Below are 27,956 nucleotides of genomic sequence, written 5' to 3' on the forward strand. Positions count from 1 at the left end.
CAAAGATACTAAAACACTGCTATAAAGCACAGAGAAGCTCTTCTAATAGATATGCCTGTTAATCCAATGTTAAGGAAAGATATGTGCACACTGCTCATTGTTGAAAGGATCCTGCAGTTCATAATGTTTTCTCTTTAATTAAGAATGCTCATGGCCAGGTGTGGTGGCTCATGCCTGTAATCCCAGGAATTTGGGAGGCCAAGACGGGAGCATGTCGCTTGAGTCCAGGAGTTCGAGACCAGCCTGGGTAACATAGTGAAGCCCCATCTCTACCAAAAAAAAAAAAAAAAAAAAATCAGCCACATGTGGTGGCATATGCCTATAGTCCCAGCTACTCAGGAGGCTGACGTAGGAGGACAGCTTGAGCACAGGAGGTGGAGGTTGCAGCGAGCTGATACAATACCACTGCACTCCAGCCTAGGTGACACAGTGAGAACCTGTCTCAAAAAAAAAGAAAAAAAAAGGATGGTATATCATAGTGACCAGTATGCTGGTGCTCACATTTCCAGGTGAACCCTGTAACCCAAATGCCTCTCTTCAGGATTAAGGCACTCATGCCCCCGCTGCTGGGTATGTTGGCAGCTTATAGCTTTCAGCTTTAAGTCTATTCTGGAATCACCCTGAGCTGGGTACTGCTCTCAGCAGGAGAGGGCCACCTTGCCCCTTGTGACGTGAGGAGGAAGCAGTGGCTTACTTCCAATAACTGGTCAGTAAAGTGTGGCCACCACACCTGAATTAGGATCAGCTCTGAGTGGTTAGATCAGCTTCAGGGCTCCCAGTGGAAATAGAAGAAACTTCTGTTGCAACTGCATCATGGTTCAACTTATCTCTCTGCCCAATCCTACTTCCTTTACTCCTTCCAAGGAGCTGTTCCCAAAAATACTCCCCAATGAAACTCCTGAATGCATATGTCAGAGTCTCAGACTCTGTTTCCCAGGGAACCTGACCTATGACAAAACCCAAACCAAAAGGCCTTGGCTGAGGTTGTGCAGAAGATATTAATGTCTTAAATTCTGTGGTTTCAGTAGGCATTTGAATGGCCAGCAATGCATCAAAAGCAAGGAGTTACACAGTCCTAACCCTTTATGTACAAATGATGTAATGAAAAGGCAGTGGGTAGAAGAGACGGAAGTATGGGTTTCAAATTTGTGAAGGACTTCAGTTTCATTTCTGTCCTTTCTACTCGTAAGCCGTGTGATCTCTCTGAGATTTGATTTCTCTTCTAGGCATTTACTAAATATCATCTGAATGCCCAATCTGTGCTAGAATATACACAGCCAGGATGCTAAACATTATACAACAAGCACGTAGACGTTAAGAATAGTTCAAGAGAGAACCCTGGACAAAAGGCTTGAACCTCCAGCAAGGATCTTTGTCTCATTTATCAGGCATTGCCTCTGGGACAATTTCTTTTTCCAATGCTTTATTTTTTTTTCACATAAATTGTGAAATGTATATACAAAGTATGCATATCATAAAAAAGGGTTTTAAAAAGAATAAACCTCTACCTCTCAACCATCTAGCTTAAGAAACAACACTGGGCCGGGCGCGGTGGCTCAAGCCTGTAATCCCAGCACTTTGGGAGGCCCAGACGGGCGGATCACGAGGTCAGGAGATCGAGACCATCCTGGCTAACACGGTGAAACCCTGTCTCTACTAAAAATACAAAAAACTAGCCGGGCGAGGTGGCGGCGCCTGTAGTCCCAGCTACTCGGGAGGCTGAGGCAGGAGAGTGGCGTGAACCCGGGAGGCGGAGCTTGCAGTGAGCTGAGATCTGGCCACTGCACTCCAGCTCGGGCGAAAGAGCCAGACTCCGTTTCAAAAAAAAAAAAAAAAAAAAAAAAAAAAGAAACAACACTGCCTGGAAAACTTCAGATTCTTTAGCTAAAGTCAAAGATGGTAACATCGACCATCTGAGCCCTTGGCACACAAGGGGTGATCAGTAAAGAATAGCTATGGCTATTAGAAATGGACGGAACGGCCGGGTGCGGTGGCTCAAGCCTGTAATCCCAGCACTTTGGGAGGCCGAGACGGGCGGATCACGAGGTCAGGAGATCGAGACCATCCTGGCTAACACAGTGAAACCCCGTCTCTACTAAAAAAATACAAAAAAACTAGCCGGGCGAGGTGGCGGGTGCCTGTAGTCCCAGCTACTCCAGAGGCTGAGGCAGGAGAATGGCGTAAACTCGGGAGGCGGAGCTTGCAGTGAGCTGAGATCCGGCCACTGCACTCCAGCCTGGGCGACAGAGCGAGACTCCGTCTCAACAAAAAAAAAAAAAAAAAAAAAAAAGAAATGGACAGAACTATCAGCCTAGAGATGATTATTAAACTAAACACATCCTAGACCGTTATAACTCTAGTCACAATTAAGAGACCCCTCTATGAAGTCATATCCTATACATCAAATGTACTGTTTTAAGTTATTTTCAGATATAGTCCATTAAAAGAAACTAAGTCTTCCTTTCCATAAGATGACATATGCTTATACCTGACTCTGTGGAGTTCAGCTCCTGATTCCTCAGGCCCTCATGGACAGTCCTCGAGGATGGTACTCTGGGTCGAGAAAACACAGTAAAATAGTGAGATAATCCTTAAGATCAGTAAAGTGTGAGGCTTAGTTTCCTTCAAATCTAAGAAGAAAGCAAACGTGGCATGTTGCAAAATCTGTAACAGAAGGTACTCCCTTGATGATTTTTTTTTTTTTAAAGAACAAAGCTGGGCGCTGTGGCTCACGCCTGTAATCCCAGCACTTTGGGAGGCCGAGGCGGGCAGATCTCAAGGTCAGGAGATAGAGACCATCCTAACATGGTGAAAACCCATCTCTACTAAAAATACAAAAAATTAGCTGGGCGTGGTGGCGGGCACCTGTAGTTCCAGTTACTTGGGAGGCTAAGGCAGGAGAACAGCGTGAACCTGGGAGGCGGAGCTTGCAGTGAGCCGAGATCGCGCCACTGCACTCCCGCCTGGGCGAGAGAGGAGACTCCATCTCAAAAAAAAAACCAACAAAACAAAACAAAACAAAACAAAACAAAACAAAAAAAGAACAATTGTTTTTAAAACTATATACAGGGCATAATGAGCCAATGGATGTCTGTATACAGCATTGTGATACTACATATTCAAATTTTCTCTTCATTTATTGGGCAAAAAAAATTACAAAATTTCTTGTGAGATGCTTAAACCACAAATAAACTACTCATTTTTCAATAGTCAAAGAACAGAAACTTTATATAGGGTCTGTTTTCTTCATCCATTGGTTTTCAAATTAAAGACAAATTATGTTGTTTTTAAAAACCCAGAGGCTTATTCTGTATATAGCAATCACTGAAAAAAGGCTAATTTATCTTTTAGAATGCATCCTAACTAAAGCTTTGGATCAGTTTTGGCAACTAAGTCAAGGAAAAATCCAAAGCCAGTCTTTTTTTCATTATCATCTCACTTCTCTACTTGGGGTAAATGTCTATGGCCCTTCTCTCCACTTCTGTTGTTAGTTTTATTACCCACAAAGTTACAAAGGTTTAGGTAGTTATAGAATTTGCTATATACAGAATTGTTTCCCCCTACTCAAATTCATATGTTGAAGCCCTAGTGCTCAGTGTAACTGTATTTAAAGATAGGGCCTTGGGGAGGTAATTAAGATTAAATGAGGTCATAGGGTAGGCCGTAATCCAATAGCACTGATAGCCTTATAAGAAGAGAGGGGTCCGGGGGTGCCGGGGAGAGAAAGATTTTTCCACCATGCAAGAACACAGCCAGAAGACAGCCATCTGTTAGCCAGGGAGAGTGCCCTCACCAGGAACCAAATCCACCAGCACTTTGATCTTGGATTTCTCAACCTTCAGAATGTAAGAAAATAAGTTTCTGTGGTTTAAAGCAGGGGTCCCCAACCCCAGGGTCACAGACCAGTACCCATCCATGGCCTGTCAGGAATGGGGCCGCACAGCAGGCAAGGGAGCATTACAGCCTGAGCTCAGCTTCCTGCCACGTCGGCAGCAGCATTAGATTCTCACAGGAGTGGGAACCCCATTGTGAACTGTGCGTGTGAGGGATCTAGGCTGCACGCTCCTTAGGAGAATCTAATGCCTGATGATCTGAGGTGGAAAAGTTTCATCCAGAAACCATTCCCCACCTCAGTCTGTGGAAAAACTGTCTTTCACAAAACCGGTCCCAAAAACGTCGGGGACCGCTGGCTTAAAGCCGCCCAGCCTGTGGTATTTTGTATGGCAGCCCCAGAAGATTAATAGAGAATTCAGCACCCAATGTTTTAAAACACACATATACACACAGAAACCTTTGTACTTTTAAGGTTTGAAGGCATTACTAATTAACTGTTTCTCAAAAGCTATGTGTGCAGGTATGTTACAAATGAAGAATTTCTTGATGGGCACAAAGTCACTCCTTTGAATGTGTCTTTTCTTTTAGAGTTGTCTTCTACCCCAAGCTTTATTTTTGTCCACTGTGACAAATCATATCCTAATTTACAATTTTTGCTCTTCCTTAATGAATACCAGCATGGGGACTCTTATTTTCTTTCTTTTATTCAATTACCTTAAGGTTCTAAAAGCCAAAGAAAACTCAATTTAGACACCACCTTGGGAATGCATTGTACCCTTTTGTATATAATGCCATTTTAGAAAATACATATACTCCCAAAGTATACAAATGATCAAATGTTGAATTAAAAAATTATGCTTCCATCTGAGAAAATGAGGAAATATACCCTCTGAAATAGTTATTTTTCTAGATATTCTAACTTGTGAACTGTTCAGACACATTATTACATTACTTACTGTTTTTCTGGCTGAACCACTGCAATTTTCCTCTGTTTATGTACTGTAGGAAGAAAAAAAATATATAAATGCCAAGAAAAATAAAAAGACAAAGGAAAATTTATATGTGTATTAAGGTTACATTAGCATATTTAAAACTTGGTTCTGTGTGAGAGTGTGTGTGTGTGTATATATACACACATACAGTACTATAAATCAATGCTTATGTCTGAATATCTAGACTGAGACACATTTTCTTGGTAGCGGTCTTTACACAAAGAGCAAAAATAATATTTTCAAGGCTCCCTGGGTCAGTAAGTGTTGGGAAAGCTGAATATCCACATGAATGAAGTTGGACCCTTACCTTAGATCAGTGGTCCCCAACCTTTTTGGCACCAGGGACTGGCTTCATGGAAGACAATTTTTCCATGGACCAGGGGATGGGGGGTCGTTTCAGGATGAAACTGTTCTACCTCAGATTATCAGGCATTAGATTCTCACAAGGAGCATGCAACCTAGATCCCTCATGAGACAGTTCACAGTAAGATTCACGCTCCTATGAGAATCTAATGCCGCCCCTGATCTGACAGGAGGTGGAGCTCAGGCACTAATGCACACTCGCCTACCACTCACCTCCTGCCATGTGGTCCGGTTCCTAACAGGCCATGGACCACTACTGGTCCATGGCCCAGGGATTGGGGACCCCTGCCTCATATCATATATAAAACTTAACCCAAAGGGGATCAAAGATCTAAACATAAATATAAGGGTTAAAACTATAAAACTCTTAGAGAAGAGCACGGAAGAAAACTATAAAACTTATTCTTAATAGTCAAAAAATGGAAACAATTCAAATGTCCATCAACTGTTAAATAAACAAAATGTGTTATATTTATAGCATGCAATATTATTCAGCTATATAAAGGAATAAAGAACAGATACACACTACAACATGAATGAACTCTGAGAGCAGTACGCTAAGTGAAAGAAGCCAGTCACACAAGACCATGATCCCATTTATGTGAAATGTCTAGAATAGGCAAACCTATGGAGATAGAAAGTAGATTCGTGGATGCTGGGGGTGGGGATTGATTGCTAATGAGTACAGGGCTTCTTTCTAAAATGATGAAAATGTTCTCAATCTGACTATGGTGATAGTTGGTATGTCAATTATAACACCATAAAGCTGTTTAAAAAGGGGGAAAGTGGGTTGCCACTTTTGAGGTTAGGTTGCAGAAAGACTCTGGCTTCCATCTTCCTCAACCTCTGTTGCTCTCTCGCTTCCTCACTCTGATAGAAGCCAGTTGTCACGCTGTGAGCTGCCTTACGGAGAGGCCCACATGGCAACGAACTAAAGGAAGGCTCCAGCCAACACCCAGCAAGGAGCTCAGGCCCTCAGTCCAACAGCCCACAAGAAGACGCATTCTTCTTGTGGTCTGAGTGTTTGTACTCTCCAAAATTCACACTGAAACTTATCCACCAATGTCCTGGTATGAAAAGATAAGGCCTTTGGAAGGTGATTAGGTCACAAGGGCAGAGCCCTCATGATGCAGAATAGTGCTCTTACAAAAGAGACCCACAGAGCTAGTAGTCCTTCCACCATGTGAGGACATGAGAAGGTGCCAACTATGTACCAGGAAATGTGCCCTCACCAGACACTGAATCTGCCAATGCCTGGATCTTGGGCTTCCCAGTCTCCAGAACTGTGAGAAATAAATTTCTGTCATTTCTAAACTTCCCAGTGTGTGGTATTTTGTTACAGCAGCTAGAATGCACTAAGACACTTGCCAATAATCATCTGCATAAAGCTGGGAGCAGATCCTCCCCACGGTGAGCCTTGAGATGACTGGAGCCCTGGCTGATAATTGAGCACAGCCTGTGAGAGACTCAGATCCAGAGGACCCACCTAAGTTGCACCCAAATTCCTGACCCACAGAAACTGTAAGGTATTAAATATTTGTTACAATAAATAACTTCCTGTGCAGGAACAGATAACCAGAATGTCATTTTTTTTCTCTGAAATGTCCAGATTAGTTTTAACTGGCAGCGGCCACACAGAAGATTATTTAACAATCAATCCTCTAACCCAGAAATAGACAGATACCTCGTGCTCGGCGAGGAGTGCTGAGGGGGTGGCCGTTGGTTTCACACCAGCCCAAAGGAAATATATCCATGGATTCCACACTCACAATATATTCAGGTATAGGCTTCTTAGAACCTGTTTAGATTTAAAACAAAAACAAACAAAAAAAAAACCAAAACTTTTTTTAGACCATTAAATAACCTTCTTCATAAACTATTTTCTAGATAATGTTCTACTCTTGTAATGATGCAGACACAAGTCTCTTGACACAGAAATCATACATTTTCATGTATGATAAACATTATGAAAAAAAAGTAAACTGTCCCCCATGTAAAACTGTATCAGGACCAAAATGGGTAGAGAATATACAAGGTGACACTTAAGCTAGGGAACAGCAAATAAGAAACTGGAACTACCACTGGTATCATTCAGACGGTTAGTATCACAGTCATTTCAGACAAATAGAAACCAAATGGCAAAGGTGACAATTCTACTCAATGAGAACATCAGTTCTGGTACTTCGGGAGTAAGCCAGAAAAGAACAGTGAATTCAAATCAGGAAGTGATTTGGCAAGTTGCTGAACAAGGATTGCATAAAAGTCTACATTCAATATTACCCTTGATATCTGCATTAAATGCCAATTCTACAAATCAGAAATAGTAGGTACCGTCTCAAAGTCTGACTATTTGGTAGCAGGCTAAAAAAGCAGCTCAGGACATATACAGTAACCATAGCACTGAGTACTCATGCAGTGCCTTGCATTCATAAACCTGTCCAATTATTGAGTATTACTTTTAGTACAGTTTATCATTTGTACTCTATATACTTTTTAGTTCCACTGGGCTACAGCAACCAAAATATTATCTCTTCAATAAGCTAGGTGTTAATGTTCATGCTCATATAACTTGGTCACATCAAAATACATGCTATTTGACTTATGTTTTCCCCTTCCAGAAAATAGGGGACTCTATAGTAAAGAATTTTTATTTGTATTCATTTCCTAAAATTTGAAATTTGAAAGCCAAGGACAGAAAAATAAATGTTTCGCTTAGAGTCTTGCATTACAATAGTCTCTGAACAAGATCCCCATTTAACTAATCCATTAAGTTTAACAGACCACATTACAGGATTAAACAGGAAGCTCAAAGGAGAGTGGTCACAGGAAGGCTTCTGGAGTGCTGGCACTCACCCTCCAGCTGGAGCCACAGGTAGGAGCCTCTCACTGCAGTGATGGTAGCAACACACACTTCCTCAGGGAGAAGGGGGTTCACCGCCTCAAGCTTCATGTTCTCTTTAAATTCATGTTCAGAAATTAACTAGAAAATGAATGAATCAAATCCATTTACTGGATTAACATAGTATCAACTCATGTGCTCAGCTAGAAAACCTTTTTCAAGTAGTATTTAATCCCTAGGTTTAAATATAACATTTATTTTGCATTGTTTTGCTTTTTAATGAAGCAAAAGGAAAATGTCTGCCTTTCTTGGTGTTATAGAAGTATTCAGGAAGTACACTCTTTGATGTCAGATATTCCTGCATTATTGACCTTGCTCAAGCTGTATAGCCTCTTTTTGCCTCAGTTTCTTCACCTGTCAGATGAGGTTGAGAACTCCTATCTGGCTGTGCTATTACAAGGTATCAATGAAATAAAGTCTCTAAGGTTCTGTATCCTGAATCAAGTGGCTATCAACACTGTTGACTCACTTCCCCTCACATAAAGCACCCCATCATACCACAAACTGCCTGGTTCATACTTGTATGTGTATCATAAAAGGCAGTCAGGATAAAGAATGTTTATCAACAGTGAGAAAGGGTCATTTAAAACAGAAAAATATCCAGCACCCGAGTCAAAATGGACAATTGAACATCTGCATTTGAGTGTTCTCTCTTCTGACACCTAACTTAAAAAATTAAAGTTGTTTTTGGTTTGCTTCTGTTTTGAAGACAAAAACTTAACATCTGTATTAAGATGGATGTAACAGGAGAGGAAACAACATTTTATAAGCTAAAATTTAGAACAGGATCTAGAAACTAAGTTAAAGAAAGGCGAATCTACGCTGGCAGTAAAGAAAGTGAAGAATCAGGTACTAGGCAACTGGAGGTAGAGGAGACATAGTCAAAACAAGGAGGATTTGTTGAAAACATTTAAGAAACATTTAGGTTATGCCATTGGCTCCTCGACTCCATGCATTAGGGAAACCATTCCTTCCTCTCCCCTACAGAAGGTGAGACTTATCCTCTGGATAGGGTAAAAGAGAAGATGCCTAGGTAAGAGGACACAAGGAACTGCTGAGGGCATGCATGCTGTGACAAAAATAGTGGTTAGCCTATGGACTGCTGAGAGGTTCTGCCTATGACCCACCAGGCAGAGGACTAGAAGACACTTCTTATGGTGATATGATAAGCCCAAGAAGAAACACATATGATATGGATTCAGGTTTCCCCAACAAATGGTCAATCAGATAGGAAAGTTCAAGGTTGACAAGCTCCATCTACTTGCTCAGAGCTTCCAATTTTAGTCACCCATTCTTAAATATAGCAACAACCAAGAATTACTAGACACCTAAGAAGATGAAAGTTGAGAGTAAGAGAGTAAGAGAGACCAAAACAGACAAGCAACTTGGAAAAAGCAGTGATTATGCAAGAAGAAAACTTCCCAAAAGGTGTGTGTGGGGGGGGTGATTAGGGGTGTTAATTAACATCCTCTGAGAGATAAGAAAAACTATTGCATCCTTAGAGCAAGAATAGTACGATATTAAAAATAAAGAAGTGCTGAGCACGGTGGCTCACGCCTGTAATCCCAGCACTTTGGGAGGCTGAAGCGAGTGGATCACCTGAGGTTAGGAGTTCAAGACCAGGCTGACCAACACGGAGAAACCCCGTCTCTACTAAAAATACAAACAAATTAGCCGGGCATGGTGGCGCATGCCTGTAATCTCAGCTGCTTGGGAGGCTGAGGCAGGAGAATCGCTTGAACCCGGGAGGCGGAGGTTGTGGTGAGCCAAGATCGCGCCACTGCACTCCAGCCTGGGCAACAAGAGCAAAACTCGATCTCAAAAAAAATAAATAAATAAAAATAAAAATAAAATAAAATAAAATAATGTGTCATCCCAGCACTTTGGGAGGCAGAGGTGGGTGGATCGCCTGGCCAACATAGTGAAACCCCATCCTTACTAAAAATACAAAAATTAGCTGGGTGTGGTGGTGGGCACCTATAATCCCAGCTACTAGGGAGGCCGAGGCAGAAGAATCTCTTGAACCTGAGAGGCAGAGGTTGCAGTGAGCCGGGATCATGCCATTGCACTCCAGTCTGGACAACAAGAGCAAAGCTCCATCTCAAGACAGACAGACAGACAGACAGAGAGAAAGAGAGAGAGAGAGAAAGAACTATTCAGAGTTCCAGAAAATAAAAAACATGACGCCAAAAATTAAAAACTCAAAAGGAAGGTCAAAAGACAAAGTTTAGGAAATCTTCCAGAAAACAAAGCAAAAAGACTAAGAAACATAAAACAAAGGATAAAAAGATTAAAAAAGCAGAGGTTTGATCCAGAGGGCCACAACCAAATAAAAGAACTTCCAGAAAGAGAAAAGAGATAAAACGGAAGGAAGGAAATCAAAGAAGTGATTCAAAAAAATTTCCCAACACAGAAAGGCATGAAGATCCAGAGAGAAAGTGCCCACTGAGAACCCAGCACAGTGGATGAAAAGAGGCTCGCATCAAGATTCATCACTGTGAAAAGTGGTTCTATAACCTTCCAGAGAGGGGGAAAAAAGCCTGTCATCTACAAAAGAACAAAAATAAGAATAGCTTTGTAACTTTTAACTTCTTGACAGTAACATTGGAAGTTAGAAAGCAAGTGAACAATGTTTTCAGAATTCTCAAGTAAATTAACTTCCACATTGAGCCAAACTATGAATCAAGTTAGTAGAGTGAAGACATTTTCAAATATACAGTGTCGACAAAACTTTACTTCCCTTGCACCCTGTTACGGGAAGCTACTGAGAGATGGGAATCCGTCAAAACAAGGAAACAAACCAAGGAAGAGGAGGCCATGAGATCTCTACAAAACAAGGGACCCCAAATCATACAAAAAGGGAATGGGCAATTCCCTGGGTGACAAGGGTATTTCCACGATTAAAACTACACAGCAAGGCCAGCACAAGGGCTCACACTTGTAATCCCAGCACTATGGGAGGCCGAGGTGGGCGGATCACCTGAGGCCAGGAGTTCGAGACCAGTCTGGCCAACATGGTGAAACCCAGTCTTTACTAAAAATATAAAAATTAGCCAGGCATGGTGGCGGGCACCTATACTCCCAGCTACTCAAGAGGGTGAGGCAGGAAAATCGATTGAACCCGGTAGGCAGAAGTTGCAGTGAGCTGAGATTATACCACTACACTCCAGCCTGGGTGACAAGAACAAGATTCTGTCTAAAAAACAAAAACAAAAACAAAAAACAAAACAAAAAAAACAAACAACAACAATAAAACCCACAAAAACTACACGGCAAGTCTAAAGAGCAACCCATCCAGAGAGACAGAGAGAGTGGAGGTTGCTAAGAGGGATGTCTCTTTAACGAAAGTGTTAGGAATCACAAATTTCCTGATGTGACTGCTTTTGCTAATGAGAGACTACTGGGAGGTGTGGAAAGCAGCAGCAATAGATAAAAGAAAATTAAGTAAATTAAAAACAAGGAAATTAATACTGAGGATAAAAATTTTTTAAAAGAAATAATCATAATATACTGCAGTGCCAGGTGCAGTGGCTCATACCTGTAATCCCAACACTTTGGGGGGCTGAGGTGGGCAAATCACTTGAGGTCAGGAGTTCGAGACCAGCCTGGCCAACATGGTGAACCCTCATCTCTACTATAAAAATGAAAATTAGGTGGGTGTGCTGGTGGGCGCCTGTAATCCCAGCTACTTGGGAGGCTGAGACAGGAGCATCTCTTGAACCCGGGAGGCAGAAGCTGCAGTGAGCCGAGATCATGCCACTGCACTCCAGCCTGGGTGACAGAGCAAGACTCTGTCTCAAAACAAAACAAAACAAAATTGTAGTGCTCAGCTGTGAGTAATATTTGAATGCATATCATAATGTAAAAAACTCATTTTGTATTTAACCAAAAATTGTAATATAACTCTAAAGGAAGAAGAACAGGGTAAGACAGAGAGGAAAGGAAACAAAAAATAACTAAATGCTAATTTATCATAATATAGAACCAACAGACTCAGCACCATAAGACAGGGTGAAGTTAATTTGTTTTAATAAAGTCAAAGTTTTAAAATTAGAACCAAGTGACATGTCTAAAATAAATGACTCAAAAGATAGAAGCTTTTCATTTTGAAAATGAAGAAATACAACTACTAGAATTACAGTGAGAAGAACAGGAAGTAGTTACTTCTCGGAAGGGAGACTGTGAAAAGGGGTAGGGCGGGGACTGCTATTTTACCTTCTAAGCCTTTTATTGCTACATGGCTTTTTAAACCACATGCATGTATTATTTGGTTAGAAGAATTTAAATAAGCTTAACAATTTTTCTCCACTTAATATTTCAACAGTTTTTCCTATTATTGAATCATGAAAAATAATCATAAAATTTCAAATTCACATGATTTCAGATAAGAAAAAATAAAACCAATAAACTTATAAAACTAACTTAATTAGCAAACTAACTGATTCACTTCTGCAGTAAATGTATTTTCCTTTAGACCATGTGATTACAATCACCACTGTGCTCATCTGGATTAAGTGAGATGATTATCTTCAGAGTAATAACCACGGAAAGCAAGGGAAACGCAGCAGTCCCCGCAGCCCTGCATAGTAGCCATGAGGTCGTGGGGGTCCTCACCGGAGGGAAGCACCTCTGGGGAGCAGCTTCAGCACCACACTGTTTGAGGTAGTCAGCCCAGTCAAAGTCCTGGCTTGGGTAGCCTAGGTGGGGACAAATGAACAATGATTCACACTGCCACACTGCACATGCTTGCCTGGCTTCACCACTCACCAAGGGTCCACTCACAACTTCCAGTGCTGCTAGTCTGACAACTTTGATCATTTTAGAGGGGCAAAAAGCATTCTATAAATCTAGAGCACTGTTAATTTTATAAAACAGAGCAACTCTGGTCAAACTGTAATAAGACAATGAGACTCTTTGGATAAATTTTTAAACTTTCAAATTTCAAACTAGGCATTTATTTTGAGCACTATTTTATATGATTAGTTGCGATTTGCCAAAAGAATTTAAGATAGTTATGACTGGATTTGATTTGTATATATAAATCCACTCTTATTGTCAATTCTAAAGGGCTCAGGCTCTTAAGGAAAAGAGACAGCAAATAGTACTAGTTAATCTGCAAAGACGAAGACTTTTTTTCTTCGTTAAAGCTATTTCCTGAAATGTGTCTGAGATATCACTGATACAAATGCTCTTGTCATTTTCAGATTCATATATTACAGAATATCAATGCTTTTATAATCTAAATCATGTGTTTATTTTAGAAAAAACAAGCTTAGCGCCCCCACTTAAGTCTACTAAGGTTCTTGACGGAAGCATCTCCAAGCTGGTGCTGACTCAGAACCATCTGCATGCAAAGAGCTGAGCAAGGCCCAACTGCCTACTGTGTCTGCGTTGCTCTCAGCCTCCCGAGAGCTTAATGTCTCACAGGCAAAACACAGGCTACTCAAGTCTATGCCCTCTGACAGCCCAACAGTCCCTGCCTACCTGAGACTGGCACTATGTTCTCCCTTTGCCCCCACCTCAATTCCTGACAGTACATTTTCTGCCATTTTCAGTTATCTACTACCTTCCCTCTATTTACAAAGACACAGTTGATTTGTCTATAACAACACTGAAAGCTTCAGTGTTTTTAACAATTGTTTCTTCCTTTTCATATAGAAGTGGCAAGAAGAGTAAAGAACTTGGGATATCCAGAGCGTACCTGCAAAGCAAGAACTTCCTTCTGTGGCTATTCCACACCATACCCTCCAACCAGGCATTCTTCTGCTGTGTTCACTAATGGAGGAGAATCTAGGAAGTTCTGTTGATATTTCCGCCTATTTGCCCCTTGAAGGGGCTGGGTTGTACTCATTGAGCTTGTCACTCTTCCTAGGAATAAGCTCAATGCCTGGCTTACAGCAAACATTACTTAAAGGTTTGTTGGATGAATAAAAGCTAATGAAAGACAAAAGGTTCTGAGTGTATGACCCTTGTTAACACGAAAGAATACTTCCAGCCCAGTGTTCCAGCAGTCACCATTTAGAAAGTGATGCTATGCTTTACTGAAAACCTACTAATAACATATACATAGACTGCCAATCAAATAATCTGATTTGCTAATATTAAAAAATCAGATAAACATCTGAAATGTTCTAGATTCTCTAAGTTTAAAAATATTAAAAATTTCAGTCAAGCTCAACTAAAACCATTAATTAAGCGCCTTGATTAAAGGATCAAAGACTATATTTTGCAAAGTTGCAAATATCAGGAAAATGAGCTTTTATTTTCCTACCTACTGCCTGAGTCCTACTCTTCACCATAAACCTCTCTCTAGAAAGTTCCCTCCATGATAAGACTCAGACACCTAAAGATAATCAGTAATCTACCTTCTAACTCTGGCTCTATGGCCTCTTCTCACAAGCCAGCCCCCAATGCTCACTGTGCATCCAAGCCCACCCCTCTGCCACCCCTAACAGACATAAATGGAACTAAGGAGCCAGCATAGAACCCAGGTTGGAACCTGGCTTTCTAGGGGGTTATGAGGGCACAGATAACAAAGTCAGAGGATAGAACACACTCTCCTTTTTTTTTTTTTTTTTTTGAGATGGAGTCTCGCTGTCGCCCAGGCTGGAGTGCAGTGGCGCAATCTTGGCTCACTGCAAGCTCTGCCTCCGGGTTCACGCCATTCTCCTGCCTCAGCCTCCCGAGTAGCTGGGACTACAGGCGCCTGCCACCACGCCCGGCTAATTTTTTTGTATTTTTTAGTAGAAACGGGGTTTCACCGTGTTAGCCAGGATGGTCTCGATCTCCTGACCTCGTGATCCGCCCACCTCGGCCTCCCATAGTGCTGGGATTACAGGCATGAGCCACTGTGCCTGGTCCACACACTCTCTTTAACAGTTTTTTAGCTCAATTTATGACTTTGAAATATGTAAATATATGGAATCTAGACCTTTCCTTACACTTTTCTCAGACCCCAAAAATGTTAGGAACAGGCTAGGGCATGAGAAGAGGGACAAAAGATTTAAGCAATGCCATCTTATCTCAAGGAGAAGCTCTCAAGTAACAACTCAGAAGAGAGCAAATGTGCACCTGGAGGGGGGCTGATGTGTAGGCCATTCTTCAGACTCCACTGCACAGGGAAGATGCCAGGACTGTCGGCGTGGCACACAAAGGATCGCCGCAAATGGTTTTCAGGTCTCAAGTCATCCATTTCCACCAGAAAGTACTTCTCATCAAAAACCTATACATGCAATTAATAGGTGAAATAGACAAATGCATGTGCTTTTTTCTTGGCACAGCCAAACATATTACAAAAGTTCATAATCATGTGGGTATTAATACTAAACATTAAATGTTAGCTCTGTGTTATATAATGCATATAATTACTGTTTTAATTAAATGCTTTTCATGTATCAATTCAGTTTCAATCTTCTTAATCGAAAGAGGTAAGTACCATTTTTTAAATATATATATATAAAATACATATATACTTTTTGGAGACAGGGTTTTGCTCTGTTACCCAGGCTGGAGTGCAGTGGCATGAACGTGGCTCACTGAAGCACTGCAGTCTTGACTTCCTGGGCTCAGTTGATCCTTCCACTTCAGTCCCTTGAGTACCTGGGACAACAGGCATGCACCATCACGCCCAGCTAATTTTTTAATTTTTGTGGTCTTGCTATATTGCCCAGGCTTGTCTCAAACTCCTGGGCTCAAGTGATCCTCCTGACTCAGCCTTGCAAAGTGCTGGGATTACAGGCTTGAGCACCACACCTGGCCCAAGTACCACTATCAACTCCATTTTGCAGATAAGGAGAACGAGTTCAAACACAGGTTAAATAACTTGCCCTAGGTTACAAAATGAGGAAGAAGCAAAATCTGGATCCAAACTCATGTAGTTGGGCTCTGAACAAAATTTAGTCTAAACTTAGTGAGAAGCTTAGTTTAAGCTTATGCTACTGTATATTCGTTTTTCAAATTCTAGCCCAGTTTCAAATGCCAACGAACGAACTTTATTTATTTACTTATTTAGAGACGGAGTTTTGCTCTTATTGCCCAGGCTGGAGTGCAATGGCACAACCTTGGCTCACCACAACCTCCGCCTCCTGGGTTCAAGCGATTCTCCCACCTCAGCCTCCTGAGTAGCTGGGATTGCAGGCATGCGCCACCACGTCCAGCTAATTTTGTATTTTTAGTAGAGACGGGGTTTCTCCATGTTGGTCAGGCTGGTCTCCAACTCCCGACCTCAGGTGATCTACCTGCCCCAGTGTCCCAAAGTGCTGGGATGACAGGCGTGAGCCACTGAGCCCAGCCAAAGAGACAACTTTATGAACCTCCTCTGGCTTCCCACTAGCCCTCCCTTCAGACTCTAGATAGGGCCTTCTGGCCCCACTTTCAGGCTCAGAATCCCTCCTTGCTTTGAGAATAATCTTCTTCCAAGACAGGGAAAACTTAAATCTCAATAGATCAGACAATTTAGCACCCAAGCAACTATTCCTCTAGTCACATTCAACTTTGGCTTCTATTTTCAGTAAATGTGCTTCTGCTCTAGTTGGAAACTGAAATTCTCTGGCCAATGCCTCAGTTGTAGTGACTGAGCAGGGCCTTGATAACCTTATTTCTTACTTTTGTCAGTATTCCAAAGGATTAAATCTGAATCTGGAATACATAGCTGGAGCCAGGCCACTGCTAGAACTTTTAACACTAATTGCCTAATCCCCAACTCATCTCCTCATTCCAAAGAGCTCTGCATCTAGTTAGACGCTGATGAGACTGCCTGCCTCCAACTTTACAGATACCCTGCCTCCTAAAGGAGTTAAATCTCCTTTACTTATATACAGCTAGGCCTGCCCCAAAGAATGCATCCCCTACTAGTCTAGTGCCCAGGCCCAAGACTGCTTTGGCTAGGGTTACCAAGCTCTGAAGAAGGAACGGGCCACAGCAAACTGGACAAATACAAAACGTGCACAGAAGTAATTCTAACTGCACGGCTTAGAAGGAAAAATGGGTTGGATCAATAGAGCTTAAAGATCAAAACACTACCAATTTCCTAAACCAGTCACCTTGACAGAGATTCTTACCAAGAGAGTTATCCCCATTTTACCTTAACAACTGTAGCCGGAGAGATCCCAAAAGGAGACCAGGGGTCTACAGCTTCCAATTTCATGTTTACAGAGAATGTATGAATGCCAATAACTTGTTTGTCCTGAAATGCAGACACCAAAAGGGGATGAAAACATAGTATTTGAATCAATTTTACACTTACATGTAGCTGAATCCTACTGTGATCAACAGAAATATCCAGCTCTGGTAAACCCTATAGTTTTCTTCTTTTTTTTAAATGTGCAAAACTAGCCAATATAATTTTCTTCTCTGGAAAAAACTATTCAGGAAAAAACAAAAACACAGAAAGTGCTTCTACTCTCTACATTCAAAGACAAGGAATATCTGGAGGAAAAAACAAATTTATTTTATAAGTTAGGCGTATATAGTTAAGGGTAGAAAAGATTCAAACTACTTCAGGAGAACTTGGGGAGAAAATCTAGACAACTGTTAGAAGAAAACAAGGATGATCACCAGTCCAGCGCTAACACACCCTCCATTCTTACCGACTGCAGGGGCTACTTTACACTTTCACCCCTGGCATTGCTTTACTCTACTGTAAGTGGAGCAATACCGATCTATCAAATGTTTTGTTTTTACCTTAAATAAGTAAGATGGTAATGGCTCTTCCTCTTCCTCTTTCACTTTGGCCAAAATCTCTTGCCACTCAGCTTCATTTTTTAGATGTCTGATGGCTTTAATAAAACATGACAACATGCTTTAGATGATGAGAAACTTATACTTTTTACCTGTCCCGAAAGCATTCACATAAAAAAAGTCACTTTCCACTGGAACTAGAAAAGGGTTCAAGCCCACTTATATCCCTCTACACTTAAAGAACTTGCACCTTAACTTCAGCACTTCGCTCCACGAAGAGCTTGGACAGCTTGGCTTTATGAAAATACCTACAGTAAGATCATAAGGATTGCTGTAATCCATAAAATTGTAATATAACATCCAAATTGGGGCACATAATAATAAATGCAAATTGATTTAAACAGTAACTCCAGAAATACCAATATTATTGGTATTTCTTTTAATTAACAATTTGCTGTGACCCAATTTTCTATATACCTAGCTAAATGCTCCCTAGATAATTTTTTCTTTATTTTATCTAGGTCAAGGGTCAGTATGTGTTGGCACAGAAGTCTATGAGGTATATCAATAAGTGTGGTAAATTATAAAAATAATAAAAAGAAAAGAAAAATGGGCACTTAGCCAGGTACGGTGTCTCATGCCTGTAATCCCAGCACTATGGGAGGCTAAGGTGGGTGGATCACTTGAGGTCAAGAGTTCGAAACCAGACTGGCCAACATGGTGAAACCCCATCTCTACTAAAAATACGAAAATCAGCCAGGTATGGTGGCGTGTGTCTGTAATCCTAGCTACTGGGGAGGCTGAGGCACAAGAACTGCCTGAACCCGGGAGGTGGAGGTTGCATGACACTGCACTCCAGGCTGGGTAACAGAGCAAGACTCTTGTCTCAAAACAAAGAACAAACAAACAAACAAACAAACAAAAAAAACAAAAACAAAAGCAGAACAACAAGAACAAAAAAGAAAAATAGGTACTTAGTTTAACAACTCCACATAAACTGTTTTGTAATAGCTCTACTATGATAATTAACAAAGGTTTTCATTACAGAATGTATTTTTTTTAGCCTCATAGATATTAATAACATAGCATGTTAATGCCACAGAAGAAAAATGCTCTATTACTCTTCACCTGAAGGAGGCTGAAGCTCATATCCCTGTTGAGCAGCCCAACCAACGTGATGAAGAAATGGATCCAAGTAATACAACCAATGTTCGTAATTGTCAGAACTTTCAAGTCCTTCATAACGTAGCTTCAGCCTTCCCCCAATGTTTTCTACTACAGTAACAATCCAAGTGCTTAAAGAGTCCTGGAAAGCTTGACATTCTAGCCTGGATCCTGGAGCAATGAGATCTAAAGGATTCCTCCCATTACGGAGCTGTAGGATTAAAAAGTGAAACAATCCAGTAAGAGAAATTAACATAATATTTTTGAAAAACCACCTTCTAAATGATCTCAGACCAGCCTTCATATTTTTTACCCATTCAAAAGCCACTGACACTAAATTGTCTATCATCATACAAACCTCTTACAGTGTTATTTCTAGGTGATATGAAAATGTTTATCTTAAAGAAAATCTATCTATAATGCAGTAAAATTGCTCTAACATATCTCTCTCTCTAGGATTATGTTATGTAGTTTTATTTAGTAAGAATTTTTAAAATATAATAATTCCTCATCTATTATAAAACAAATATGGGCCAGGCATGGTAGCTCACACCTGTGATCCCAGCACTTTGGGAGGCTGAGGTGGGCAGAACGTTTGAGGTCAGGAGTTCAAGACCAGCCTGGTCAACATGGTGAAACTCTGTCTCTACTAAAAACACAAAAATTAGCCGGGCGTGGTGGTGGGCACCTGCAGTCCCAGCTACTTGGGAGGCTGAAGCAGGAGAGTCACTTGAACCCAGGAGGCGGAGGTTATGGTGAGCCAAGATCATGCCACTGCACTCTAGCCTAGGCAACAGAGCAAGACTCTGTCTTAAAAAAAAAAAAAGCAAATATCAAAATACCATCATCATCATTAAAGAAAAAAATCAAACATGACAAAAGTCTAAGTCACCTATAATCCCACCTCAAAGAAAGAACCACAAGAAACACTTTGGCATACACTGTTTTTCTCCATACAAGTCAATATTCACCTCTGCCAGTCAGTCTGTTTCTATTTTTTGAAAAATGGAAACACTACATACTGTTTCTTAATTTGTTCTTCACTTAGTACATCATAGGTATCTTTCTATAATAGCATATATAACTCTTCCTCATGTTTTATAGTATTTTATGATATTTTACATTGTAAATGGGCAATAATTTATCCAGTTACCTGCAGATAGTATTTCAGTTGTTTCTGATTTTTTATTGATGTCATAACAATGTTCAAATGAACAGAGTAAAAGCTTTTGATTACAGCGATGGAAAGGAAAAGTTTAACTCTCACTATCTAAAAGTATATTAAAAACTACAATAAAGAAAAGAAATTCATTATCAAGTTATCATTTAACTATTTCTAATACACAACCTTACATTTTTTTCCCAGTAAAAATTGCTCTGTGACACTTACATATCCAGATATGCAAAAGGACATATGAACAAATGAAGAAAAAGATTCAGAGCTAAAAGTCAGCATGGCAGAGTCATGGTCAATGAAGAGTAGAATAGTTTATCAATTCATCCATTCATTAAAATGTTACTGAGTGTTTAGTACGTGTCAGGCCCTGGCTAAGCATAAATAAACGAGTCAGAGTACAAAAAATAAAAACCAGTTTGAAATAGAGTATTCACCAATCAAAATTTAAAAGGGAATGTGAATGGATCATAGAAGTAAATGTAAGGCCTAAAACCATAAACCTCTTAGAAAATACAGGAGTAAATCTTCTTGACCTTGGGTTAAGCAAAGCCTTCTTAGATATGATACCAAAAGCACAAGCAACAAAAGAAAAAAAGATAATCTGGATTACATCAAAATAAAAAATGTTTATGTTGTAAACAATAAAAAGCCACAGAATGGGAAAAATATTTTCAATATTTTGAAATGCATGTATATTTTGAATGCATAATAATACATTCAACTTAATAATAAAAAGACAACCCACTTTAAAAATGGGCAAAGAAATGTCTCCAAAAAGGATACAGAAATGGCCCATAAGCACAAAAAAACATACTCAACATCAACAGCCCTTAGACAAATGTAAATCAAAATGAGATGCCACTTCATACCCACTAAGTCAGCTATAATAAAAAAGACAACAAGTGTTGGCAATGATGTAGAGGGATGGGAACCTTTATACATTGCATTTCACATATGCCACAAAGAATTTTGCCAGTATGACAGAAAGTGACAAGATATAACTTAGAAATGTCATAACCAATAAATCCATTTCACAAAGTCAAGAGATCTATATTCACTAACAAGTTCAAAGGCTACACTAACTTAAAAGGACTGCTGAAAAGCAGGTGGAAGGCAGGATTACAACAGGTCCAATGTCTTCTGAGCAAAAAAAAAAGGGTGGGTGGAGGGTCTCCAAGTCACCTGGGGTGGGAGTTACAATGTCCACCTTGAAGCAGAATCAACCCCTGCTCAGTTTCAGAGTGAAAGCCCTCAGAAGGTCCTATTTTCCAACTGTATAAAAGAATCTGGGAAATTAGATTTTTTATGTGTTAGCAACTAATTCAGAAAATATTTAGGCACTAAGCAAGTCACCAGTTTGCAACCTCTAAGGGTAAGTTTAAAATTCCCAATACCTGTGCCTATGTCTCTAATAATGTTTATTTGCTTCAGAGTGATAAATAAGCAACCGATTTTAAGATTCTTTGAAAGATCAGATGGGTTTTCCACGCCAATGTGGCATATAGTAATACTCACGCCCTCTAGCAGTGGAACAGGAGGACTACATGCTCCTATTAGGGTCTGCCGCAGAAACTCATCCCAGTCAGATACTTTATCTCTGATGCCTAGATGAGGGAATAAATGACTGATTACTCAAAATGCCAGCCAACAGAACGCACAGAAATCGAACCAGTGGAGACGGTTTAGAGGTATTTCTCATTTTAAGATCTAAGAGTCAAACATACTGCTTCTTTGAGAGCTTGAAAGATAAAATAAAACCAAAAATACTTCTCTAGATGGAGCTACTTTCTGGTTAGTTTATTAAGAGTTGTATATAAAACAAAGAGAATAGGCCCAACTACCTGTTCCTAAAATTTTATCCAGAAGGTACCTTACTTTATTTTTTATGATGGAAATTTTCAAACATACAAAAAGAAAAATGATCTAATGAATCCTAAGTGCCCTGGCGTCAACAACTGTCACCTCATGGCCAATCTGTTTCATCTAAACCAGGATTTACAAGCTACAACCCATGGGCTTAATTCAGCCTACTGTCTATTTTTGTTAATAAAGCTTTACTAGCCGGGCGCGGTGGCTCACGCCTGTAATCCCAGCACTTTGGGAGGCCGAGGCGGGCGGATCACAAGGTCAGGAGATCGAGACCACGGTGAAACCCCATCTCTACTAAAAATACAAAAAATTAGCCGGGCGCGGTTGTGGGCGCCTGTAGTCCCAGCTACTCGGGAGGCTGAGGCAGGAGAATGGCGTGAACCCGGGAGGCGGAGCTTGCAGTGAGCCGAGATCGCGCCACTGCACTCCAGCCTGGGCGACAGAGCGAGACTCCGTCTCAAAAAAAATAAAATAAAATAAATAAATAAATAAATAAATAAATAAAGCTTTACTAGAACACGGCCATATCCATTTGTTTACATATTGTCTGTGGCTGCTTTCACACTACAAAGGTAGCGTTTTAGCAGCTTTGACAGAGATTGTATGATTAGTAAAGCCTAAAATATTTACTATCTTGCCCTTTACAGATAATTTGCCAATGCCTGGCTTATACCTCACACTCCGCCCATGCCCAACCAAGGATCAGTTAGAAGACAATTCCAGATAGCATACAATTTCATCCATATATGTATTTCAGTACATATTTCTAAAAGAAAATATTTTCTTACAAAGTGTTATATAAAGGTAATCAGTAGAACAAAAATAAGAACCTTTCTGTATGCCGAAAGAGAAACTATATGTGTAAACAGGATAGATCACACAGTTAAAAAGAAACTACATACACACAAAGTATGTAACATTTAACAATATAAAATTGAGGCTATGTATATTAATAATATCAATAAGTGTTAATGTTAATGGACTTACTCTTCCATTAGAAGTAAACAAATAAATTCAGATTTCCTCATAAAGCAAAATCAAGGAAACCTAACTGTATATGGAGCTTGTGAGATAATCACAAAAGAGGAACTATTTCAGGAACTATTACTTTAAAATACAGTAAAATGTGAAAGTACGTCCCCAGTTAGGGATATATACTCTAAGGACAATAACAACAACAATAAAAAAAATGCAAAGAAAAAATCTTAAGCTATTTTTAGTAATCCTATTGTTAGTGGTAGACTTGATGTTATTACTTTGAAATAGTTGTTTGTACGTGGTAGGCAAAAGCAAATAAAGAATGAAATGTGGTCAGGTGCGGTGACTCACACCTATAATCCCAGAACTTTGGGAGGCCGAGGCAGGCAGATCATGAGGTCAGGAGATCGAGACCATCCTGGCTAACAAAGAATGAAATGTGTAATTGAGAACTAGGATTTTCAGCATGATAGAAAGGAAATAAAGCTTAGGTGGATGAGTTAAATGAAAGCACTATCTTTCTGAATTTGTATTAGAAGCATCATGATGTAATTTATCCTGAGAAGAAGAAGAAATGCATTAACTCTAGACACTGAAAAGGCCAAGAAACACAAACCCAGTGACAATGAGCACACCCAGGTCTCTATTTATCTTATCTCCACTGCTTTACCTATGTTCTTTTTTTTTTTCTTTTTTTTTTTTTTTTTGAGACGGAGTCTCACTCTGTCGCCCAGGCCGGAGTGCAGTGGCGCGATCTAGGCTCACTGCAAGCTCCGCCTCCTGGGCTCACGCCATTCTCCTGCCTCAGCCTCCAGAGTAGCTGGGATTACAGGCGCCCACCACCATGCCCGGATAACTTTTTGTATTTTTAGTGCAGACGAGGTTTCACTGTGTTAGCCAGGATGGTCTCTGCCTCCCAGGTTCAAGCAGCCTCCTGCCTCAGCCTCCCGAGTAGCTGGGACTACAGGTACATGCCGCCATGCCCAGCTAATTTTTATATTTTTAGTGGAGAGGGGGTTTCACCATGTTGTCCAGGCTGGTCTCAAACTCCTGACCTCAAGTGATCTGCCGGCCTGAGCCTCCCAAAGTGCTGGGATTACAGGTGTAATCCGGCTACCATGCTGGACCATAATTCAGCTAAACCTCACAGAAATGAAAGAGGCCTTGTAATACATACTGAAAGGCATTACTATGTATATAGTAAAATCAAATGAGGGCAGCTACATCAAAATTGTTCTAATGAAAGTACTGAACTTTAAAGCAAAAATAACACCATGGCTATTTAGGAAAAAGACCAAGTTTCTTACAAAGGAAAGAAAACAAGATTTTCATCAGAGTTATTAACAATGGTTTATGCCAAAAGACAATGGAATGTAACATATTTAAGAAATTTAATGAAAGAGAAAATATGAGAGAAGGATTTTATATCTAGCCAAACTGAACTTCAGATCTAAAGGCTATATACAAACTGTTATGAACAGGTAAGAACTAAGTAATATTGTTCCCATGAGCCCTTTCTAAGGAGTCCACTAGGTAATGAGCTTCAGATGAGCAAATTAATGAGGTAACATTAGCATGAGAAATGGTAGTGAATTAAATATATATATAACTATAGAACTTAAACTAAATGATGGTTGTAAGGGAAATACTATGGTATATAATAGCTGCATGCTCTGAAAATGTAGTTACAGTATTACTATAAAAACTATGGGACAAGAATGTGGAAAACGTGAATAGTTGTATAAGCCTACTCATTGTCTTAAAAAAAAAAAAAAAAAGCTTTCTTGCCATGTAATTTAACTATTTAACTTTTAAGTGTTAACTGGGAGTAAAAGGATATTACCTGAAATGAGATGCTGAAGGAGAGGAAACAGCTTATAGCTAACTTCAGTATTGTTTATAGAAACAACAACAAAATAGAAAGTAGTCCAAAAATAGAGGACTTAAGGCCAGAAGTTTGAGACTGGCCTGGGCAACACAGCAAAACTCTGTATCTACAAAAAAAAAGTTTAAAAATTAGTTGGGTGTGGTGACACACACCTGTAGACCCAGCTACCTGGCAGGGATGAGGTGGGAGAATCACTTGAGCCCGGGGGTTCAAGGACACAGTGAGCTAGGATCATGCCAATGCACTCCAGCCTGGGTGACAGAGCGAGACTCTGTCTCAAAAAGTAAAATAGAACGAAATTATTGTAAATGTTATTGGAATAGCTGGTAAAAACTGAATAAGGGCCAAAAACTGAATAAGGGCCAGGCATGATGGCTTATGCCTGTGGTGCTAGCTATTAGGAAGGCTGAGGCAGGATAATCACTTGAGCCCAGGAATTGGAGACCTGCCTGGGTGACACAGCAAGACCCTGCCTCAAGAAAATGGAAATGAAAATAAAAATAAAAATACTAGAAAGTGATATAAATATAAAAATAAGACTATGTTTATTAAACAATGTTTCTTTTAAAAAACTGAGTACTATCTGTAGATTAAACAACAGTATCGTATCAAAGTTAATTTCCTCATTTTCATATTTTACTGTGACACAAATACTTTGTTTTCAGAAATATATACGGCATTTTTGAATAAAAGGGCATCATGTCTAAAACTGACTCTCACATGGTTCATTAAAAGAACATATGTAAAGCAGCAGAGACAAGATAAAGTAAACATAATATATGTCAACATTAACAACATTTGGAGAAACTTGGCAAAAAGTCTCCAATAATTTTCCATATGATTCTTATAACTTGCGGTAAATCTGAAATTATATCAAAGTAAGAAGTTAAAAGAAAAATACCAAAAGTCAGGTGTTTTCATTATTTTGAGACAGCGTCTCACTCTGTCATCCAGACTGGAGTGCAGTGGCATGATCTCAGCTCACTGCAACCTCCACCTCCCAGGTTCAAGTAATTCTCCTGCCTCAGCCTTCTGAGTAGCTGGAATTACAGTCGTGCGCCACCACACCCGGCTAATTGTTTCGTATTTTTAGTAGAGACAGGGTTTTGCCATGTTGGCCAGGCTGGTCTCGAACTCCTGACCTCAGGTGATCCACCCGCCTCAGCCTCCCAAAGTGCTGCCATTACAGGCATGAGCCATCCCACCCAACCAACTCAGGGATTTTCTTAAATCCAGAGTCCTCTTATCTTTCCCCACCTTTATCTCACCCTTCTCTTTCTTTTGCCTTTATTTAGTCTCTCTTCTGCTTAATTTGGTTTCTACTCCTTCTGGAGTGGTGCTTGATTTGGTTCATTTAAGAGTTCCTAATTACCAGATTGCTTGAGGGTATGAGGAGAGAGGACAATAAAAACAAAAGAAAATCAACAGCACATCAGTCTGGCCCAAAGGGCTTAAAAACAACCAGATCTACAAATCTCCAACTCAGAGAACCTCACAGTCTGAAAGGATGATAAGCAGCTAGTGTTCCCTATGAGCATCGTAAAAACCTGAGGCTTTATGGAGCAAAGAAAACAATTTTAAGGCCGGGTGCGGTGGCTCAAGCCTGTAATCCCAGTACTTTGGGAGGCCGAGTCGGGCGGATCACAAGGTCAGGAGATCGAGACCATCCTGGCTAACACGGCGAAACCCCGTCTCTACTAAAAACACAAAAAATTAGCCGGGCGAGGTGGCGGCGCCTGTGATCCCAGCTACTCGGGAGGCTGAGGCAGGAGAATGGCGGGAACCCGGGAGGCGGAGCTTGCAGTGAGCTGAGATCTGGCCACTGCACTCCAGCCTGGGCGACAGAGCGAGACTCCGTCTCAAAAAAAAAAAAAAAAGAAAATAATTTTAAAAGACAGGAAAATGTGTACTATTCCTTATAAATATTTTCACTCAAAATGCTAACCTAGAAAAGCTGGGTAAACCTATAGGCTTGAGAGACGGAAAACCTCAAGATTGTGGACAATCCAAATTTTCTTACAGCAAAATCATGTCACGTCTTGATAGGAAGTATTTCATTACCTTCTGGGGCTTCAAGGGTCTTCTTATTCTGCTCACACCACCCAATGGGGTAGAGATCAGCCTTCCTGATGTCACACCAGAAATCTGCTCTCCGATCCTCCCCATAGCCATCATAGCGGAGAAGGAGCAACTGTTCACAGGTGGTGATGATGGTGGCAACCCAGTAGGTTTCAGGATCTGTTCTCACAGCCACCTCCAGCTTCATCCCAGGAGCAAATCCATTTTGCAAACGTGTGTCCACCTTAACAGGGAAATGTTATTAAGCATCAGACAAGTATCTTAAATGAGTATTTATTTAACCAATGTTCTTTTTTAAGACTTAGAATTCTGAAGCACTAAATGCAAGAACATCTCAAGGAAACCCTGAGAAATTCCAATTCTAACTTACAGAAGTAATCCAGACAAAACAAACGAATAGCAATATTGCTCTGCTCCATCTGACAATGAAGGAACTCAATATTTTCACCAAAGCAGTCTATAATGATTGCAGAAAATGCTTCCTATTAAGTATATAAATTACTAGTCACTATTTTAATAGCTTTCAACCCATTGTTTTCAAGAATGATTTTTGCATCCATCAACAGGAAATTTATGAAGCTAGAAAAGTGAAAAGACAAAAATAAACCATAATGATAATAAATTAGTAAAATATGTACCATACACAGGAAGCCATAATTCCCAGTTTCCCTACAAGTCTATGTTTCCACCAATTACTCTTAAGTAATATTTAATAACATCCCCCTTTCCCTCTCAAAACTGTTCTAATTTAGATGAAACATTATATGGTCACAAAGGTCTGGGTTAGCAAATCTGGAACTATTAATACTTTATGTGTATACCAACATTAAATAAATATACTATGAATAATAAAAGCCAGGTTTCTCACCATGGGAGAAAGAAGTGACAAATAAGCAAAGGGAACCCTGTGGTGTTGGACTGAAATCAGACATATCTGAACAGGGACATGACGACTGACTGGCAGGCAGATAGAGACAGACAGGCAGATAGATAGATGGATGAATGGATAAAGAAATGAACCAATAACAGAGATAG

The 27,956-nt window shown here is 40.2% G+C and overlaps 1 protein-coding gene across 8 annotated transcripts in view; it reads right to left on the minus strand.

Annotated features, from left to right (window-relative positions):
• Positions 1-27,956, minus strand: part of SFMBT1 (Scm like with four mbt domains 1) — a 153,955-nt gene that overhangs the window by 14,699 nt on the left and 111,300 nt on the right. For all 8 annotated transcript variants that reach the window (XM_005547388.5, XM_074032473.1, XM_074032471.1 and 5 more), the window contains 11 exons: positions 26,904-27,144; positions 21,623-21,711; positions 18,895-19,141; positions 17,770-17,864; positions 17,171-17,272; positions 15,160-15,310; positions 12,703-12,785; positions 8,043-8,169; positions 6,874-6,987; positions 4,791-4,833; positions 2,489-2,553 (listed from right to left, as the gene is read on the minus strand). In XM_005547388.5, coding sequence (XP_005547445.2) covers positions 2,489-2,553; positions 4,791-4,833; positions 6,874-6,987; positions 8,043-8,169; positions 12,703-12,785; positions 15,160-15,310; positions 17,171-17,272; positions 17,770-17,864; positions 18,895-19,141; positions 21,623-21,711; positions 26,904-27,144 — 1,357 coding nt within the window. The remainder of the gene's footprint in view (positions 1-2,488; positions 2,554-4,790; positions 4,834-6,873; positions 6,988-8,042; positions 8,170-12,702; positions 12,786-15,159; positions 15,311-17,170; positions 17,273-17,769; positions 17,865-18,894; positions 19,142-21,622; positions 21,712-26,903; positions 27,145-27,956) is intronic.

This window comes from Macaca fascicularis, chromosome 2 (assembly GCF_037993035.2).
Source record: "Macaca fascicularis isolate 582-1 chromosome 2, T2T-MFA8v1.1".
NCBI classification, from domain to species: domain Eukaryota; kingdom Metazoa; phylum Chordata; class Mammalia; order Primates; family Cercopithecidae; genus Macaca; species Macaca fascicularis.